Below are 21,057 nucleotides of genomic sequence, written 5' to 3' on the forward strand. Positions count from 1 at the left end.
TAACCGGAAGCGGGAGCTGAATGTTGCGCACTGCGCAGGCGCAGCTGCTTCAGACGATCTTCAGTCAGTCCGAGCGGTCGAAGCTCAGCAGCGGAGAGAGATGGATGAGAAAGACGAAGATCCAGGTGAGAAAGTCTAAAAACCAGAGTAAAGACTTTTCGTAAGAAACAGTTTACCTGCTGCCAAGTTAGTCTGATCTGGAATTTAACGGGAGAGACGTTAAACCGGGTTAAAAAATCACCCTGTTTGTCCCGGACTAAATGTTGAATAGGGAAGTTTCTTAACGGTCGTTAAAGTGGATTTAAAGTCAGTGTAATAAACAAGTAGTTACACCGTAGTGATTTCAGGTTATTTTGGCAGACTGGTATTCTGTTATTGTGTTTCTTATGTCATCAAGGTTATTACCAGCGCTGGAAAGTAACTGAGTAAAGTATATTTACTCAAGTACTGTACTTCAGTACAATTTTGAGGTACTTTACATGAGTATTTCTGTTTGATGCTACTTTTTACTTCCACTCCACTACATTTCAGAGGGAAATATTGTACTTTCTACTCCACTACATTTATTTGACAGCTGTAGTTACTTTTTTAGCAGTTAAAGTGTCTTTAAAGTGTTGTTTTCACAATCAAAGTGTGTGTTTGTGGTTCTCACTACACAGTTTATTTGGAACTATTATATAATGCTGCAACTAACGATTAATGTCATTTTCTCTATTAATCAATTCATTCTTTAGTCTTTGAAATAAATAGAAGATAAATAGAAGAAAAAAACAGTATTCACAGTTTCTCTGACGTCATGACTTCAGTTCCTGCACATGCTCAGTAGCGTCCGCCGTACACAGAACTACTCTCCAGAGACTGAAAACATGATGCTGTTATTAACCTTTGGAGCCGTTACTGAACAAACTAACGTGACCAAACTCTTCACGATGAAGGAACATGTCACCCGGTGCAGCGGTGTGACTCACTGACGTGTTTTTAATAGTTTCTGGACAACAACGGAGGAATAAGATATATCAGGCTTTGGATACACACACAATACTTGTTAGCAGTAGCGGTGTAACGGCTGAAAAATGTAAAAACAGTTGCTCGTTGGCTGTAACTGTTACTGAAACATGGAAAAGAGAGTCAGGACACCTGCTGACTGCTGGTTTATGATGATTTATGGTCAGAACTGGTTCTTACGACGTTGTTGTCCGACCACGATGGAAATCAAACGTGTTTATAGTCGATCTTAACGGTCGCTTACCGAACCGAACATCCTGCACCGGACGATTGGGGATGAACAGCTGAACCGTTACATCCCTTGTAAAGTGGATCCGTTCATTGTTGGTTTGGTTCTGCACATGAGACTTGTTGACAGTAAGAAAAATATAGAAAGTCGCCTGCTTTATCCTTTAAATGTTGTTATTTTCCATGTATTGACTAGTCGATGAACGGACTCATTGTTTCGGCTGTAGTTCACTGTCAGGAGATGCTTGTGTTAAAAAGAAAAGTTTGATTTGTTTGTGCACGTTTCACTACTCATTACACTCGTACAGTCCGGACATTTAACTCATAAACTAGAAGCGCTACAGAGCAACAAAAAGAAGAACAAGAGCTCTGCAGGAGTATTTCGGATGCATGATCCAGTTAAAGTCTCAGTATTCAGACCGGCTCTGTTTTCTCCCTCTTATTTTTTTTTTTTTCACTCACATTCCTTCTCCGTCTCCCTCCCTCACTTTTTATTTTTTCCCCTCTCTTTAACGAGTCTGCGCCTCCCTCCCTCCCTCCGTGCCGTTCTCACACTCCGTCCATCTCCGTCTAGATCTTTTTTAGGGGAAACACCTTCTCGCTGATATTTTTATCCCTCAGCCAGAGGTATTGTGTGTACAGCGTGACATAAGCACACCGACTCTGATGTATTTATATCTGGCGGGCAGCTTGAAGAAAACACTGGCTGTTGTCTGGTTACTAAGAAAAGGGTTTGTGTCGGACAAAATCATGACGCACAAGTTTAACGGCTGCGTGGTGCCTCGGAGTCTTAACCAAGGCGCTATTGTATGTATTTATGTAATATTACATTGTTGTGTTAAAACATTTTATTACTGGGTGTTTTTTTTTGAGGTTGTTTTTGCTGATGCAGCGACCCAACTTCAGTAAGGGAATTGAAAGCTTGACTGACTGGTTCCTTTACTACTAACAGCTGCTGTTATTAGTTGTTCTGATATTTACTACATGAGCTGAGGTCAAAAGAAGCATTGGAGGTATAATTAAAGGGACATATGCTGCAAATTTCCAGCTCTGTATTTATATTCTGGAGCTCTACTGGAATATCTTTGCTTTATTTCCAGTTAAAAAACTCCTTTTTTATCTTCTACTGGTCCTTTCTGCAGCCCCTCAGTTCAGCCTCTGTCTGGAACAGGCCGTTTTAGCTCCTGTCTCTTTAAAAAAAACAAGCGCCGCGGTGAGGCGTGCTCTGTTTACAGAAGTCACATGAATCCATTGAGAAGAAAATGTATGTGCTGGGTGGTGGTGGTTGCAGTTTGTCCATACCTGTGTGCATTATGAGAGGGGAGGGGTCCTTTGTGTCGCTGTCAGAATGTAGATAAACAGGGAACTGGTGGAGATTGATCTACACCAGTCTCTGAGCTTCTAGAATAACTGGATGTTTCTACAAATCCAGTCATTTTTTAATTCCTGATGAGGAGAATAACAACCTGTAATGGACCAGCGTGGCATTATTTGTGTATTTCTATTTCATTGTATTTTTTCTTTGGACGAGGAGGGAATTTCATCTATTTATTAAAAGCAAGAAGACTTTATTTGAATGTTTTGGTTGTTTGATAACCTTAACATATCTCAAACCCAGCTGTATTATCTATAAACTTGTGTATTGATCCTGATGACCTGCTCTGTTCTGTCATTTCATTCTACTAAAAATATTAAAGTATAAAAAAACAGATAGTTGAGGTGGACTAATGGAGGTGAAAGCAGGTGATTTAGATCCACATTTACTGTAAGAAGCAGCAGAACTTAACTTAAATATGTTTAATGCTTGAAATATTAAAATAAAATATAATATGATGGCATAAATTAGATTGACATCCTGATGTCATCTGTTTGACTTTCATTGGTATTAACATGCTGTATCTGTATGTTAACGCAGGTGTGAATACAGTCTGTACAGCGTGACCACATTCATAAGGAAAGATGAAAGGTCACTTAGCTCCGCCTCTTCCTGCCAGCTACAGCAAGCTCTGTAAAAGCTTTAAATAGTAGCTCTAACTACAGGTTTCCCCTCACAGAAAAGGTGAATATCACTGTTTGAGGCAGCAGTTGACTTTGACCTGTGAGCTCTGCCCAGATCATTTGCATATTGAGACCTGCTCACAGAGGAGGCAAAACTGCAGAAACAAGACTTATTTTACTTCCAGGCGTGAATGCAAAGGCTCATGGATCGGATGTCATTATCCACATGATGTATCCAGATACAGATCACATGTTAACACCAGGTGGGAACGGAGTCTAAGTTCCTAAAAGGCAGCTGTGAATCCATCCATCTGTTTAACTAACAGTATAAAAAAGCCTGTTTATGATGTTGACTGTTTATGCTCGGCTGGTCAGTAACATGAGTCTGCTGGCAGAGAGAGAGCAGGACTACTGTGGACCAACTGGTTGTAAAAGCATGTAAACGTGATGTCACAGGTGTGTGTACGAGGCAAAGGACCCAAACGCAGGCTGGACAGGTAAAAGAAAGGGACTTAAATAAAGTGAAAACAGGCTGACAGTCAGCAACAGGAATGCGGTACGAACAGGCAAACAAGTCTGGAGGGCAAAACAGACGACGTGGTCAAAAACACAGCCAGCAGAATACAGACAGATAACCAGGAACAGGTTGGTGATTAGTTTCTCTATTAGCTGTTTGGTCTATAAAATGCCAGAAAATGGTGAAAAATATTCAACCTAACATGTCCACAAACCAAAGATATTCAGTTTACTGTCACAGACGACTAAAGAAACCAGAAAACATTTACATTTAAGAAGCTGAAACCAGAGAATTTTGGCGTTTTTTCTTAAATAAATGACTCAAAACGATGAATTTATTATCAAAATAGTTGATGATTAATTTTTTCTGTCCATCAGCTAATCGATTAATTGTTGCAGCTCTAATTTATGAACAGAAAAAAACTGCCACCCGCGTCATTATTTATAGTTATAAATAAATCATTTCAATGTTTTTATGGGTTTATAACAATCACACGTGGTCTCATGTGTCCCGAGCTTCTCGTGTGTTACTTCAGGCTACAACCAGTTTCCTGACAGCCTCTTCTAAAGAATGCATCCTCCCTTCCTGCCACACTGACAGAAACACTATCAAGAAGAATGTGGGCTTCTAATGTTCCCACAGGACGTTTTTTGGCATCAAAACATTCAATAAAAGGAAGAAATGGAAGCTTAAAGTGGAGACTTTAGACTAGTTTGATCTTAAAAGGACGGGCTCACATTTCAGGCGTGTCTTAAAGCAGCAGTCAGGTGTCTGTATGAGCAGCTTCAGATAAAATTTTAAATACATTTTTGTACAGAAGGAGGACTGAGGATTTAGTCCACCATCACTTCCATTGTAAGTGCATTATAAAGGGATCTTCTAATGGTCAGTATGAACAGGACGAATGATTACAGCAAGAAAAACAGGTTTCACTGTTCATTCAGGCTCCTGACTGTTGGTTTAAGACACACCTGAAAAACTGTGAACCTTTACTTTCAAGTGAAGATTTTAGACTGATCAGTTTGATCTTACATCGAGAGACAGATACAGCTGAGATGAGATGAGGAAACTGTTACTGTTACTGGACAAATATAACTTTGATAAAGATGTTTGTATTTTAAGTCCTCATATTTAACATTTACAAGCAAACATTGAACAAATTGTTTATAACACTGTATAATGTAGTTTTAAACAGATATGAGGACATTTTTAAGTGTTTATTAATGTAAAGTGTTTGTCAACAATTATAACTTTCATATTACTGCATCTGTTTTTTACTGTATTGTCATTTATTATCCCTTCATACAGCAGCAAAGACTCATGAGCGCCCACAGGAGGAGTTATAGTTGTTGACAAATACATAATAAACACTCATATCTGCTGTTATAGTTATAAACTATTTATTAACCGTTTATTAACTGCTTATCAATGATAAATGGTGGACTTAAAGTAAAATGTTACTCATTATCATTTTAATATTAGCAAAAAGAATACAGTAGGAGCCGACTTAATGCGAACATTAAACATTAGTCAACTAATGTGCTGTATGTTGTATTTGGTGATTTTGTTTGTAAATGAAGTAACAAAGATGTTAAATATGTTTTTTAATGTCTATATTTTATGTATATGTTTAGAAGGCAGTATGAGTTGAAGCACATAATTCATTAAAATCAAACTGACACTGAAAACACAAGAGAGGTTTAAGTTTTATATTAGAACAGAGAAAATTCAGTCTGCAGCGATTTTAATAATCCAGTCATTGTTAAAGTAATTTTTTAAGCAGAAAAAAGAACAAATCATAAATGATCTAGTTCCGGCTTCTCAGATGTGATTATTCTCTGGTTTTTATTCTCCTTTATGATAATGAACAGATTATTTTGGGGTTTTGGACAATTGCTCAGACAAGACGAGCTCTGGGAACTTGTGATGGATGTTTTTCACAATTTGCCTACATTTTATAGAGCACACCAATAATCGATTAATTAGGAAAATAATCAGTAGATTAATTGATAATGACAATAATCATGAGTTGCAGCCCTATAATCTGTTTCACTTGGTTTAACGGGGCTAACATCACCTGCTCCTTATTTAAAATCAACCAGGTTGTATTTTTTAGGTAATTTAGCAGTTTATTATTTCTGTCACACCTACCTGTAACCAGCGTTGGAAATAAATGGGGGGCAACAGCAAAAATGCCCCAAAAAATCTCAGAATTCCCCGAAAAACTGATTGAGGGGCAAAAAGGTTTCAAATAATTTCCATTTCCGTCTCTAACACACCCACACAAACAGCGCTGTTGTTACGATACCTGGCAGAGGCCACGCAGTCCTGCACCTGCAGTGATTTTGGCTGCTGTGATGGACCAGAACCTCATTAAAAAAGCTCCAACTGTTACTGAAGAACCCAAATCCTGGGCCGTCACCAACACCAGCAAATGAGACGGCAAAGAAAGTTGCTGCTTCTACAATTTAAAAATGTAAAATAGACTGACTTGGTGTTGAAGAGGTGAATAAAATGACCTTCCTCTACTGTAAAGCTCAACCACCCAAACAGCCTGGACAGCTAAAAGCTAATCATGACTTTGTTAAAGGAAACAAACAGGTTAAAAAGTATTCAGCACCAAACGAGCATCATTGATTTGCTTATGGTTAATAACATTAACACTAACACTGGAGACTTTAAAATGCCTTTGGTCTGGCGAGTTAGCTAACATTAGTGTTAGCAAGTTGGCTAGATATCGTTAATGTTACACCCTACATGTGGGTTTTGCCGACTCTGTGAATCTTGGGTTACACCATGGTTACCTAACCGATGTTGTTGCCGTGGTAGCAAGTTGCCTGTGACGGCACCCACCTGTCACTCAAAGTGGCCACGCCCTTAATTATCCATAACTTTAAGCCTTTATAAAATTTAAACAGGTGAGTTATATAAAAATTCACCCCACGTACAGTTGTCACGAACAGGGAAATTAGCTATACAGACCAAAACTGTTTTTTGTACCAGGCTGTAAACATGTTTATTTCTGCTGTAAAGTTGGGGGTTTATGGGGATTGACTCGCTTTTGGAGCCTCAAGTGGTCATTCAAGGAACTGCAGCCAACTTCTGCGTTGGCGTCATTTTTCAGCCCTCCAAGTTGACACTTGGATGATCAGTGACTAACATTACTGAGCTTAATCCACCAAATGAAGTTAACTTTTTAGTCCCAAATCTAGAACCTACTTTTTCAGTCTACTAACCAATGAGGCAGTGCTGGATAGTCGAGTCTATAATGTAATTTCTTTCATGCTCAAAACGTCAGCAGCTAAATTTGGGGATGAAATAAAGCGTGCACCTCATTATACCTGTAGCCACTAGTCTGTAATTTAGTGAAACACCTGAGGCTGTGGCATACAATGCATCAAACCTACAATGATGAGATCATCAAAGTTTGACTGGTTTTGACTTGTAGGAGAAATGAAATAAGCAATGAGAAGGTGACCTTTACCGTCGTTATTGGCACAACAGTAATGCAGTCATGAGGTGCTTGCGTAAGCATCACTGAAGAGCCAATAATGACGGTAAAGCTCACTCTCAAGTGTAATTTTGGGATTATACAACAGCTACCAACCAAATAAAATATATAATTAAAATGTATTCATATTGTGAGGCAGTTCTCTCTCAAAATACCTTTTTACTAGTGTTATCTCCCTGGAAATACATGGGGTATGACTAATACCTGGAGAACAACCAGTCACGTCTGTAGACTCCTATGTAATGAAACCTAGTTTACAACTCCAGCAAGTAGGCCGACCCTTAGTAACGACCAAGCAACAGAGACGATTTCTAGTCCCTGTTGAGTCAGCTAGCCATCTTCAGCTAATGCTTTCTAGCTTTCATGGGATTTCCCAAACTGAATAAATTCCACACATATAAACACAAAACTGCTTTGCTAACTCAGTCTTGTTGTAACTAATATACCTACTGAAGAAAATCATTTTTACATGGACAGATTTAGCTACTATGTTCGCAAACTTGACATACATTTTTAAGCTAGTAGCGCTGTTGCACCAAACTGGAGTTCCCACGAGCAGGAGCTGAGATATACTCTCAACTGAGGAGAAAATGGTTAAGTCTTCTTGTGTACCAGGGTCTCAGAGTTCAGTCCACTTGGTAAAGAGTCTGTTTTATTTTCCCCACGACCCCAAATCATTTCAGTTCCTATAGTTCTAATCAATGGCGGAGTAATATTTATAGTGACGAGGCATCTAGTGGTTCATACTGAAGGCTCTTCCTTAATAAAGTCGTAGTTGTTGAAAGTGAATCAACCTGCATGTGCTTATTATTTTAGTTAGAAAATGTAGATAATTATTATAAATGAGACGGTGTTTACTCAGCTGCTGATGAATGCATTTTAATCTGGGCTCATTTCACATTAAAAGCAGCAACTTTATGCACTAATTACTATTTTTTAAAAGTGCCCCCAAAATTTTGTAAATGCCCCAATTTTTTAGACCCCCAAATATTTTTTAAATTTCCCTCTCTGCCTGTAACACACTGTAAGAAAGAATATTTACTAATATAACATATTTACTAATATTTTTTTTACATGACAAAAACTGATTAAATGAAAAACAAAGAGGACAATGTAAATAATGCACCTTGTCTTTATTTTGTTTGTTTCTTTCAGATGTATTTGATCCAAACATACCGGAGGAGGGACCGTCAGCTCCCCCTCCTGGCTGGCTGGAGGACATACATGGATACCAGGGCCACAAAGGAGGAGGTGAGTCTCCTTCTATTCTTATTCACCGTGTCTCATTTCTCGGTGCTAATCTCTCGTCTCTGTGTTTGTGTTTGTTGTCCAGAGGATGATAACCCGTTGTACCCGCCTCCCCCCGCCTACAACCCCCAACCCGAACTCAACAGGAACACTTTGGTGCCCAATGTCAGGTAACACACACATCAATTATTGACTGAAGTAACTGAAAATGTCCTTCAAGATTTTAGATAATGAAGGTAGGGTGGGGTGTTTGCTCGTCCAGGGTCCCCACAGTATCGGAGGATATGGCCAGAGATGCTCTGATCAAGTTTGTGGAATCAAAATGGAGGTACAGCTCCAAACCTGCCAGGAACCTCACCTTCAAAGAACTCAAACCCATCACCGTGTACAGGGTAGGAGCATGTCCTGCATTAGAAATATCTACTACACACAACCACACACACACACACACACACACACACACACACACACACACACACACAGGTCTCAGACTCTGCCTTTCTCACCGTGTGAGAACTTTATATGGTTGGTTTATCTCAGCATAAAGACTGGAAACAGGGTAACAACGCGCCTGTCTAAAGGTTAACATATCTGCAGCACCTCTCAGTTCCACTAATTAACACATAAACTGTTTATTTAATGTGTACTCAAGCAAATACCAGTTTGTGATTTTACGAGGGTTTATGTGTCAGGCTGTTTATTGGCCGGGCACGGTGACTTCCTGGAGTCTTGTCTTCACTGTGAGGTTGCCAAGAAAAACAGCAGCGTCTCCAGGATACTATAATAGTCCAGCACATAATCCCGTGTATAACCACAGATTTAATGTTTGTACACTTTGATTTTTGTACACATTAAACAAACGCGATATAATGTGTTAGTTAGGAAGCTTCAGAGCTGCTGGCAGGTGGATTTTGGTTCTGTTTGACTGAGTCAGGCTGGTTGTGAAGCTAAATGGCAGCTGGCTGTAGCTTCATATTTACCGCACAGACATGAGAGTGATATATATGATGTCACTTAACTCTGCAAGAAAGCAAAATGTAAAACTGTTCTTTGTTTGAAGAGGTAAACAGTTGGGAATCCATTGGCCTGACAGGGCGGCAACATGAACATGTGTGTTTACATTGACTGCATAAAGAATCCTCCGGTGTCTTCTGTCTTCCTCCTGCAGTATCGACTGGAGACCTACACTGAGACCAGAACCAGCGCCTGGCAGTTTGAATCATACAACGGTAAATCTTTACTCTCAGCTAAATCACACACAAAATTTGTATCTGTACTTAGTGAGTCACTGAAAAAGTTAAAAATGGACCTGATGATGGCGGCTAGAGGAAAAAAGTCAGAGGAAACATAAAGTCATCAGGGTTCATCCTCCGGGCACCGAGATGTCTGATCCAAAGTTCACGCCGGTTCGTCCAGTATTAATGTGTTGAAATGTGACCTTAAAGAATTCGACTTTTATGTCAGAGTTGACAGATTGCTGTTAATTTATACACACAGGAAGAGCAGCCAATCAGACTCCAGCAGCTCTTCACAGTACTTGTAAACTAGTTGGTCAGTGAGATGAATCAGCGCTGACCTCTGTTGTTTTCAACAAACAGGTCAGCCGGTGGATGGTCCTCAGTACGGTATGAGTCCTCCACCGTGGGACATCCCAGTGTCGATGCCTCCCAGATACACCGACATGGTGGAGAAGATCCGCGTGCCGCACTCGTCCTTCGTCAAGGTAAAGCTCGTCACGTTTAGTTTAGGAGCTTTTAGAAATACATGAACATTATTATAAATATGAAAGATGTGGTTTCTCAGGGTTGTTTTTTTATTTTAGATTGTTAAACTTTCTCTGTTTTCCTGATTTGCTATTGTTGTTTTAGTAGCAACATGCATATATACCTGTGTTGTGTGTGTGTGTGTGTGTGTGTGTGTGTGTGTGTGTGTTGGTTTTTTAGCTGTGTCACAAGTGCAACGGCTGTGGAAGAACTCGCTGTATTCAGTGTCACGGTAGAGGAAGGGTAAGATCACTGTTGAAGGATTCCTGAGCTTCTCACATGAGGAGATGTTCAATCACTGTATGTTTGGTTTGTGTTGTGAAGGTCAAGTGTCGTTTTTTCAGTTTATTATATTTATTTGGTGTCTTAATTCAGTCATAACATGTAATCTGATTATTGCCCTTCAGATTAAAACCACATTTTCAGAGTCCTGCAGAAAAATATACCACGTTTACATGATGTCATATGCATATTTTGTATTGTAGTAGTAGTAAGTAGTTTGCACCAAACTTTAGTGAAAAAACAGTAATTCTCTTGCAGGTTTGTTCCTCCCAACAGGAAGTAGCAGGAAAACACTTTCTGTAGTTTTAGGCAATAAAAACAAACTTAAGTGTTCAGAAAAACAGGCAAAAAACCAATTAATATATTATATTACAAGAAAAAAGTAGCAATATATCAAGAATCAAGTCATAATTTCTCAAGAAAAAAAGTTGTATATTCTCTAAATACTGCAACTTTTTTCTTTGATGTAGAATTTAGAGAATAAAAATAGAAAAAGCTGTTTCCAGTTAAAACCTTTTAAATTTTTTCTATAATTAACTTAATTAATGAAATACGACGACAGTATTGAAATATTACAACTTTATTCTTGTAATATAACTTTTTTTTCTCCAAATAGATCTGTTTTCAACTTAATTCTCAAAATCTGAGATTCTAATTGTTTCCTATCAGTAACACAGTCTGTCCTGGCGTAAGTAAGACGGACCTGAAGCCGCCTCTGTGCATCCTGGTGGATTCTCTAACCCTCGTCTCGTTTTGCAGAAGCGTTGCACCTTCTGCCACGGTCACGGTCGCACCAGGAACAAGCGCTGCACCTCCTGTCATGGCCGCGGTCGCAAGAGGTGAGAGGTCTTGTCTGTCGCTCAGAATTTGCTTCTCCGTCTTGCAGAAACGTTGTTCGGACTGTTATGGCAAGGGGTACAAAAGGCGGCACAGGACAAACCAGCGGACGTCTAGGAAGACGCCTTGTTTTTCCTGTAGCGGGAAAGGCCATCAGAGGTGAGAGAGGAGCTCTGGGAAGGTCAGGGAGAGGAGCCCCGGTTTTGTCCCTTGCATGTATTAGCATGACCTTTTAAAAACCCAGGAGGTCGTTTAAAAACACGTTCTTCAGTTCTCACGGTATTTTCAGAATCCCCAAAGACTAATCTGTCCGCTGAATGAAGAAGACTTTTAACCCGTTTATCAAGTTGTGACTCTGCTTCTTATCCAGATAGCCGGCGGCTGCGTGCTTGTTTTGGCTCTGAAACAGTTGCAACTTAATAAATGGGATAAAAATCTTGAGACTTGAGGTGTCTTTGTGTGGATGAGCTCTGTTAGATGACAGTAGATTTTATCCTATTAATTATATAACAGCTCAGTTTATCTTGACTCGTCATTCTGTCTTTTAGGCTTCAAACAACCGCCTGAAAACATCATTAAAGCAGTTGTCACACATGCAATGATTAAAACTGTCAGAAATATTATAAACATATCCCTCAGAGTAGTCAGTGTCTTTCGTTTCAGTTTGTTTTGTTTTGTTCATTCCAGTCGTACGGTGCAGGTCAACAGGTCAGAGTTGGTATGAGGAACTAAATCCTAAAATAGTTTCAAACTAATCTTCTGAGATCTGGTGTCATGATTGTCAAAATCCAAAGTGCTTGTTTTGTGCAAGAATGCATTTAAAAGTCTCTGTGAAGCTTCTATTCAGCTTCATCAGTCTGAGTTAGTCATATCAAGTGGATATCTGACACATTTACAGTCTTTTTAAGCATCAAATTCCCTCTTTGTGTTTCCTCGGACAGTGTTTCCCTGTTGAGCTGCAGGTGGAAGTATAGTAACAAAAAGAGGAACTTTGGCACTAAAAAGACTGTAACATTGAAAGATATCTACTTGATTTGACTCATTTGGACGCCGAAGCTTCATATTAGCTTCAGATAAACTTTTAAATACATTTTTGCACATTTTGTCCTCCATCACTTCCATTGTAAGGTCATTATGAAGGGATCTTCTAATGGTCGGTATGAACAGGAGGAATGATTACAGCAAGAAAAAACAGGTTTCACTGTTCACAGACTTTGAAAAACTGTGAACTCGTCCTTTAAATATCTCAGTAACTCAGAAAACTCTCAACAACAACTGGATTGAAAACTTGATAAACACATTCATGCAACCTTCAGGATTAATTTCAGTAACTTTGATGATCCTCTGACTTTATTACTGAGACGAGAAAGCAACAGAATATTATTCACATAGTTTTCATGCTCATCTAATCATTCACTGAGCTCCTCGTTCACTGTATGGAAGCATCTGCTTTCCTTGTTTCTACACTTTATTCTGGCTACACGCTCCATCTCACCACTTCAGTGTCAGACTGCTTCCTCCTGTCTCCTGTTTCAGCCATGACAGCTCTGTCTTCTTGTTTCAGCATTTAGTTTGTACAAATTCTTTCTCTTTAAGTGTTATAAGATATGAGAGCAGGCTGTGGAATATCTGAACTGTGGCTTTCATCTCTCTCCTCCAGGTGTATCTCCTGCCACGGCAACGGCTACAAGACCTGCTCTGTTTGTCACGGCAGCCAAAACCTGCTGCATTTCATCCAGCTCACTGTGACATGGTATGTCAACGCTACACACGCACACACACACACACACACACACACACACACACAGACTGAGAATCGGTGCAAACCTCCTCTCCTGCACATCTGTTTGTTTGTTTGTTTGTTTGTTTGTTTGTGTAGGAAGAACAACGTAGCTCATTTTATTCCAGACCGTCAGCCCGACTTCCCCGACAAGAAGTTTGAGAAGGTGACAGGAGATCCTTTCTTCGTGGATGAGAGTGTGCTGGTAAAAACTAAACACTTCTTTTCTTTTAATAATGAATTCACATCAGACACAGATCAGTGGAGCATAAGTGCTAAAGCAAGATCGGTCTGTCGGTCCAGACTGAAATATGTGAACGACTATCAGACGGACCGCTGTGACATTTTGTCTCCCGGAGGATGAATCCTCTGACTTTTCCTCTGGCGCCACCTTGAGGTTCACATTTGTGGTTTTGAGTAAAATGTCTCAACAACTGTTTGGTGGATTGCCATGAAAGTAGTTCACACATCCATGTTTCCCTCAGAATTAATTCTACTGACTTTGATCCTCTGACTTTTCATCTAGAACTTCAAACTTTGATTTTGTCCAGTACTTAAAAAATAAAATAAAATAAAATACCTGCAAAACTAATGACATTCCTGTCAGCCTCACATTTTGAGTTTAGTGCTAATTAGTAAATGTTAGCATGCTAAGACACTAAAATAAGATGATAAACATTGAACCTGCTAAACATCAGCACGTTAACATCATCATTTCGAGCAGGTTAGCGTTCTGATGTTAGCGTAATGGCCCCACATGGCTGTAAACCATAGACTGTATGTAAATATGGATGACGCGTCTCCACTTCCTGTCCGGGAGCGGCCATCTTGCTTGTGTGACGTTATTTGGAGCCAGAGTCTGCGCAGTAGAGTCCGGCGGCGGGATGACGGTCTGTGGGACACGCCCCCTCAGCCGTTCTGCAGCCTGAGGTTTAAGAGCGGCTGTCACAGCTGTCAATCATGACGTCAGAACCCCTCTCTATATCGTCAAATAACTCATTAAAAACAAACCCAAACAAGAAAAATGAGCACTTGGACAAACATCAGCATGATAAGAACGACCTGAAATGACAGAAACCATCTTTGGGAAAAATTAATTTGACGTGTAGTTTGATTTTTTAGTTTGGCTCATCCGCTAACATGGAGGGGGCGGGACTTATGACATATATACCGCAGCCAGCCTCCAGGGGGCGATCCAGATGTTTTGGCTTCATGTCTGGGGAGTTGTCATGACGTCCATCTTTATATACAGTCTATGCTGTAAACTCTTAGGGTAAATCTTAATTCCCTTAATTGGGTCTTCGTCCCTCCCACTGAAGATACAATGAGAGACGCAAGGAAAAGATGCGAGGAGAGAGGGAACGAGGAAATGAAACGTTCTTTCCTTTGAAGCGTCACGTGAAATGACGCTCACAGCTGATCAGCTGTCAGTCGACTTAAACAGCTGGAGAGACTTTTGATGGAGTTTGTGTCTGCACACTTGTGCACTGCTGATAGTTTCAGGGAAAATGGAAGTTATGTAAAAATACTGTATCTCACATGGAACTGTGGGATTTACAGCTTCACATGTGACTGAATAAACAACGATAAATAAATTTAATGTGTTTCTTGCTGACAGACAACAGACTCTCCTCATCTCCCCGACTTTAATCTGTCCATAATAACAGTTAATGTGGGAAAATAACAGGTCATGAAAACTGTTTTTAATAAATAAAGAAAGTTTGCCTTTAATTGACAGCTGAGAAGTAGACAGTAAACAGAGGAGAGAGAGAGAGAGAGAGAGAGAGAGAGAGAGTGACTTGCAGCGAGGGTCCCCAGGCGGAGTTCAACCAGGGACGTTGTGATTATGTGATGTAATCGTTCAGCTACCACAGCGCTCTCACATCCACTATTTTTAACTCGTGAATCAGAAAACAAATAAAATATAAAACTTGGGAGTAAACACAGTTCAGTCCTTTATTGTTGTTGCACATTTCCAGTTCAGTAAAATGATCTTAGCAGACATCAAAGTTATCTGTTCGCTCCGGTTTAAACCTGCTGTGATGTTGTGATCTATCAGGCAGTCTGATCAGCTGCAGCTTCTAATCAATAACTGATTCCCAATAAGGGGGCGTGTCGGCCGGTAAATGACTTCCTCGTGTATCATCTCTCCTCATCCTCAGGGCAGCTTTGTGCTTTGGGGCGGTGATGATTTCAGGGTCTAGCGTAGACGTATCCACAGTGTTATTGATTGACGTGTGTGCTCTGCTCTCTTTGTCCTCCCAGGTGTATCCTATCCAGGGTTTCCCCGATCGGGAGATCTGCGATGTTACTACAAAACTGATTAACGAACACCTTAATCGCTTCAGTGCCACCAGTCGCATCCTGCAACAGGTACGAACACGTTAACGTGTTCACACAGATGTAGCTTTAACACTAGATATCAGTGTCTCTGTTGTGAAGGAAAGTACATTAAAGTTTATAGAGTCGCCCAGTGATGACGTCTTCTTTTAGTCCTACCTGTTAACTCCTCTCATGGTTTCCATGGCAACAGAAACAGAAAGTGAGTCAGTGCAACAGTAAGATCAATTTAAGAGGTTTTGACAGACTGGCGTTACATAAAGATTAGATCTATTTAAACGATACTGAATGTTTGGTTTCTCCTTCTTGAATATAAAAGTGGAAACAGCGACTGACTGATGCTAACGTGTCTTTTTATTTCTCTCCGTAGCGTCAGACCATCGAGCTGGTGCCGCTGACTCACGCTTATTACTCTTACAACGGAAAAGACTTCAGCTTCTTTGTGTACGGAGTAGAGAACAAAGTCTTCACTCCTAAGTATCCCTCCGCGTGTTCCATTTTATAAGTAACGTACCGTTAACACGATCCAACGCTCGTCACCGTACGTGTGTGGTTCACGTCGGAGGGATTCGTGGAAACTCACAAGAAGAGCAGCAGGTGTGAGACGCTCAATCGTCTGTTAACCAAATATCCATGAAACTGTATCTGCTGTTGAGGTGAAATAACCCAAACACTCCTCGAATGTAGAAATACTTTCAATGTTATAATATTGTCTTTAGTAACATAACACAACAACATCAGGGGTCGTATTCATAAAACATCTGAACTCATCACTCAGAGTCTCTAAGAGCAACTTTTAGTCAGTAATTAATCTCCTGCCGACATGTCAGTGACACTGAAACCAAACAACGAATCTACAGGAGCAGAAAGAAAGATTTTATTAATTTAAACAGATTTCACACATGAAACTAATTAAATTATCGACGTATCCAGTAGATGATATTTGGCATCGAACAACATCTGCATGTTGATATTATGAGATTTTATTTTACTGATGACGTCTCTCTACAGGACAGGTGACGCAGTGATGACCATGAAATCAGCTTTATTTATTTATTGCAGTTGATGATCATTTAATGTATAGAAATAAACACTTTTTTGCTGCTCAATATTAGACTGTGAGGGATTTACACAAACATCCCCAAACAAACAGACAAAGAAAACACAACAAGGAAAACAACAACGTATTGACCAGTTTCCCTCCTGATCCAGCAGCAGACAGACGGGATTAAACACCAAGTTAAACCAGGACTGTCTTGGAAAAACAACAATATATGTTTACTAGATTTCTGATCAGTTATTCAGTTTGTGTTTCATGCTGAAATTGCATAAAATAAATATAGTAAATTAAAGCACTTATGAAATATCCCTGACTCCTGGGTATCCAGGTGTTCTGGCAGTCTGGTCTTTCCCCAAAAACATGAATAATTCAACCACTGATCAAGTCTGAGACACATCGACACTATTTCTTTACTTTTCCAAACGTTAACAGACTTTTTTTTTCGCTATCATGACAAACAAATTGGAGTTTTGGGTTTGATGAATATCTCAGACAGATGTCAGAGATATTTCCAGTGAATCAGCTGCAGATTTCCAGTATTACTCCAAACGTTTGTTATTGTGTTTTTCCTAAATGATTGTGAGCAGCTTTAATGACTCATGAGTCTTCTAATTTCTCACAGGAGCTACTTTAAGAGCTGAAATGTCTTGTGAGTCCTACAGTTCGTACTGACATGGCACTTATTTAACGAGTTGTCAGGAGCTACTTTTAGCCCGAGGATGTTTTGTGAATACGACTCCGGCTTTTTCAAGTTTTGGTGGTAGAGATGAAGTCGTGTCGTGTTTTTTTTTAGCCAGTATCATTCCAGTCAATCCAGCAGGTCCAAGTCAGGAAATGTTTGCTATAAAATCAAACTTAGAAGAAAAGTTTTAAATACACAACAAACACGTGTTGAAGAGTTGTTGAGTCACACTCGACTGCCTTCAACGTTCAAGTTCTCTCAATGTTCGTTTCAGGTTAATAGAAACAAGGTGCTTTAAATCACAACAGGAAGCCTTACACATTAAATACTGTCACTGACAAACTAACAGGGTTTGATGTCCGTCGCTGATCCAGCAGGAGTTTGATAAACGACTCAATATGTTAAAACTTCTCTTTTAGTGTCTTTGAATCAAATGTTTTTATATATTCCTTCCTGAAAAATCTGTTTTCATAAAAATCCATCCAGATGTTGGTATCTCAGTTTACATGTGCAGCGATTATTCATTATTTCTTCTTTTATGAGACAGTTTTCAGCTTTTTTATATATATATGTTTCTGACAATGTTTGGAGCATTGTTTAAGGGTTTTACCACTTTAAAGTTTATATGTAGAAAAAAAATTATTAGGAAACGTCAGGAAGGATCTGGAGACTAAACTCAGACTCTGTGTTATTTTAAAAACCACTTTAAAGAGCAGAAAAGTATGAAAATCACTTTTTATACTCTACATACTCAGTTATATGTGTCATGTAATCCAGCCACTACCTCTGTCTGTTGCTTCATACAGTTACTGCTAAAGTATGTGATGGTTTTATAAACATTATTATCTAACCTGTCAGCCTGTATTCAGCTAAGACGTCACAAATAAAGTTCATAATAAAATTCTTTCATGTCGTCGTCTCTGTTTACTGGAAACATTTGGAAAAAGATTAATGTTTGAAAAGCATCAAGGAAAGAATTTACAAGATATGTTTGATAAGTTTGGATTTAAAGTTCCTCATTCAGTGTGATTGTATTGTTCTGTTTACTGCAGGTCAGACAGTTACAGACTAAACAGATTAATAAAGTATTTCAAGAGGTCAAATCTTTGTGTTTTTTAATCAGATGTGAATGAAGGAATATGAGAGATAATCCAGGATGAAATCAGAGCTGTAATCAAGCATCTTCTTGATATTAATGTTGGTGTCTTTTCAATAATATTTGATATGTTTGTTTGCTTTGTTTAATCTCATTTCATACTCAAAGAAGCAACACAGGACGATCACCAGTCAGAGGAACAATCTATGATCTGTGTTCATGTTTCAGTAGGAAATGTTTGTTTGCTTTATATTAGAAAGACACTTTAAAATGTGTCTGTTTTCTCAGTAGTGGAGAGTAAATAAATACATTTACTAAAGTACAATTTAGTTCTTGTAGTTAAATATTTTAATTTAATGCTGCTTTATATTTCTACTCCACTGCATCCATATGACAGCTGCTGCTACTTCTCAGTTTAAGATTTTACACATAAAACATATGAAAAGCTTATAAACAGGCTACTATGTATTATTAAAGATTAAAACAGAGTTTTTGACCTTTTAATATCAGTCTAGATTGAGTCTGTCGTCACATTTCAGCTCCAACAAAGAGACGTTTCCCCTCTAAACTTCTCACATGGTTTCATTTCAATAAATGATCCAATATTACACACAAACAAAAAAATCCAAAAAAGAAAAACAGATTTGTGTATCAGAACTTTGTTTTGTCTTCTTTCCCATTAATCCTCTCACGACCCCTCAGAGGTCTCATCTTGGTTATAGCACATCTGTACTTCACCCAAATATTTAGTTGAATTTAAGTTTATTTATTTGGTAGTTGCTTATATAAAGGTTTTAAAATCTGCTCTAAAGGAAATTTGAACCCAATGAGAACAGTCGACCCATAAATGTTGACGCCTGCGTTGGTTGAAGACTGACCTCTGGTTGTCAGATGATGAGAAGATGAAGATCAGATGACTGTGTGAGTCAGTAAATGCAGTATTTTTACTCTGTTATAGTATATTAGTGTTTGTACTTTTACTTTAGTAGTTCTTCCTCCACTGCTTATTCTTTGTGAAATACTTGTGACTGTAACAAAAGCAGAAAACCCAGTTGAGTGTGTTCTGAAGGCTTCTTTAACTAATTTAAACCAAATGAAGTCAGTAAAATCCGCCATCATCCATCAAACTGTCCCACAGACTCGCTGTTAGAGGACTGAAGGACATTTAGTTCTGTGTTAACAAACTCTCACCACAAGAGGGAGCTGTGGTTTATAAAGTAATGACGCACAGGACGCTAGAAGACATGTTTACTGACATTATGTGCTGTAGGAAATATAGCAAATCACAAGAGACAAAGATTTGGTTAAACGCTAGATTTATAGTTTTTCAAGTGTGTCTTAAACCAGCAGTCAAGTGTCCCTATGAACAGTGAAAGAGGTTTTCCTCACTGTAATCATTCCTCCTGTTCATACTGGCTGTTAAAAGATCCTTCAAATGTGCTTTCAATGTAAATGATGGAGGCCAAAATCCACAGTGTGTCCACACAGTCATTTAAAAGTCTCTGTGAAGCTTCTATGAGGCTTCAGCAGTCTGAGTTAGTCATATCAAGTGGATATCTGACATCTTTTTTTAGCATCAGATTCCCTCTTTGTGTTTCCTCGGACAGTGTTTCCCTGTTGAGCTGCAGGTGGAAGTATAGTAACAAAAAGAGGAACTTTGGCACTAAAAAGACTGTAACGTTGAAAGATATCTACTTGATTTGACTCATTTGGACGCTGAAGCTTCATATTAGCTTCAGATAAACTTTTAAATACATTTTTGTCTCCCATCACTTCCATTGTAAGTGTATTATGAAGAGATCTTCTAATGGTCAGTATGAACAGGAGGAATCATTACAGCAAGAAAAACGGGTTTCAATGTTCATTTGGGCTCCTGACTGTTGTTTTAAGACAAACTTGGAAAAACTGTGAACTGTCCTTTGAAGGAGGGATCCACCCTTCACCCATTGAACTTCACATTCCCTGAAATTACCACTGAAGTTTAAGTAACGTGGTCGTTTTGGGGGGTTTCGTGACTTTTTTCCCCCTAGATTTGTATCTATGTTATCAATCATATAGGTGACATACATCATATACGAGTGTAATTAAGCTAAAACCATCAAACTTGCACTTGATGTGGAGAGTCCGAGTGTCCGAGCAGCCCCTGAAGGCAGCATCAGACAGCGCAGATGAAGGAGTGGCTCCGCCGCTGCCCACATGTGTTCAGTTTGTTTATAACGTGTGGAGCCTGCAGGTGACCCGACACTGAACCGTCCGGTAGCCGCCGCATCACCACCGGGATCCTTTCGCTGCTTTTTTCAGCTGAAGTGGAATAAATCAGAGACTCAGAGATCCACATCCAGACACAAACTCCTGCTGGGTGAGTTATTTTTTTGTTTTTTTAAAGTTTTAATCTGAAATGTGTGTCTGGATGCTCTCCCAGGAGGAAATAACGAGTCAGTGATGGAAAAGACAGCTCACCGAGGGAGAAGGAATATCTGAGACGCGTTTATTAGTTCTGTTGATAATAAGTTTTATTCAGCCTGGTGAGCTCAGAGCTGCTTTGATGTTCATTTAGGAGGGAAGACAGTTGTAAAGTTTCTTACACCTGCTGATAATTCATCACAGGACTAAATGAGAAGTATCACATGTGTCATGATTACCTTGATTAAAGCAGCATCACTTTTAATGTCTGTATCATGTTTCCTATAATTTAACTTGTTCCAGACAG

General features: G+C 39.2%; 2 protein-coding genes across 3 annotated transcripts in view; both read left to right on the plus strand.

Annotated features, from left to right (window-relative positions):
- ssuh2.1 (ssu-2 homolog, tandem duplicate 1) lies at nucleotides 1-18,155 on the plus strand. Of its 2 annotated transcripts, none has more exons than XM_067586197.1 (12): nucleotides 1-125; nucleotides 8,415-8,510; nucleotides 8,593-8,677; nucleotides 8,770-8,899; nucleotides 9,676-9,736; nucleotides 10,106-10,230; nucleotides 10,451-10,513; nucleotides 11,439-11,548; nucleotides 13,050-13,142; nucleotides 13,269-13,374; nucleotides 15,435-15,542; nucleotides 15,880-18,155. In XM_067586197.1, the coding sequence occupies exons 1-12, from the start codon at nucleotides 101-103 to the stop codon at nucleotides 16,012-16,014; spliced, it is 1,137 nt and encodes a 378-aa protein (XP_067442298.1). In that variant the 5' UTR covers nucleotides 1-100; the 3' UTR covers nucleotides 16,015-18,155. The 2 variants fall into 2 exon arrangements, with proteins under 2 accessions (XP_067442298.1, XP_067442299.1); XM_067586198.1 differs by lacking the exon at nucleotides 11,439-11,548 and adding an exon at nucleotides 11,312-11,391 and having other exon boundaries at nucleotides 21-125.
- Nucleotides 18,156-20,547: 2,392 nt separating this feature from the next.
- The window catches only part of si:dkey-49n23.1 (semaphorin-3D), a 109,158-nt gene continuing 108,648 nt past the window's right edge, over nucleotides 20,548-21,057 (plus strand). Inside the window, exon 1 of the mRNA XM_067586199.1 lies at nucleotides 20,548-20,706. The gene's annotated coding sequence lies outside the window, so the exon portion shown is untranslated. The remainder of the gene's footprint in view (nucleotides 20,707-21,057) is intronic.

Source organism: Thunnus thynnus, chromosome 4 (genome assembly GCF_963924715.1).
Source record: "Thunnus thynnus chromosome 4, fThuThy2.1, whole genome shotgun sequence".
Lineage (NCBI taxonomy): Eukaryota > Metazoa > Chordata > Actinopteri > Scombriformes > Scombridae > Thunnus > Thunnus thynnus.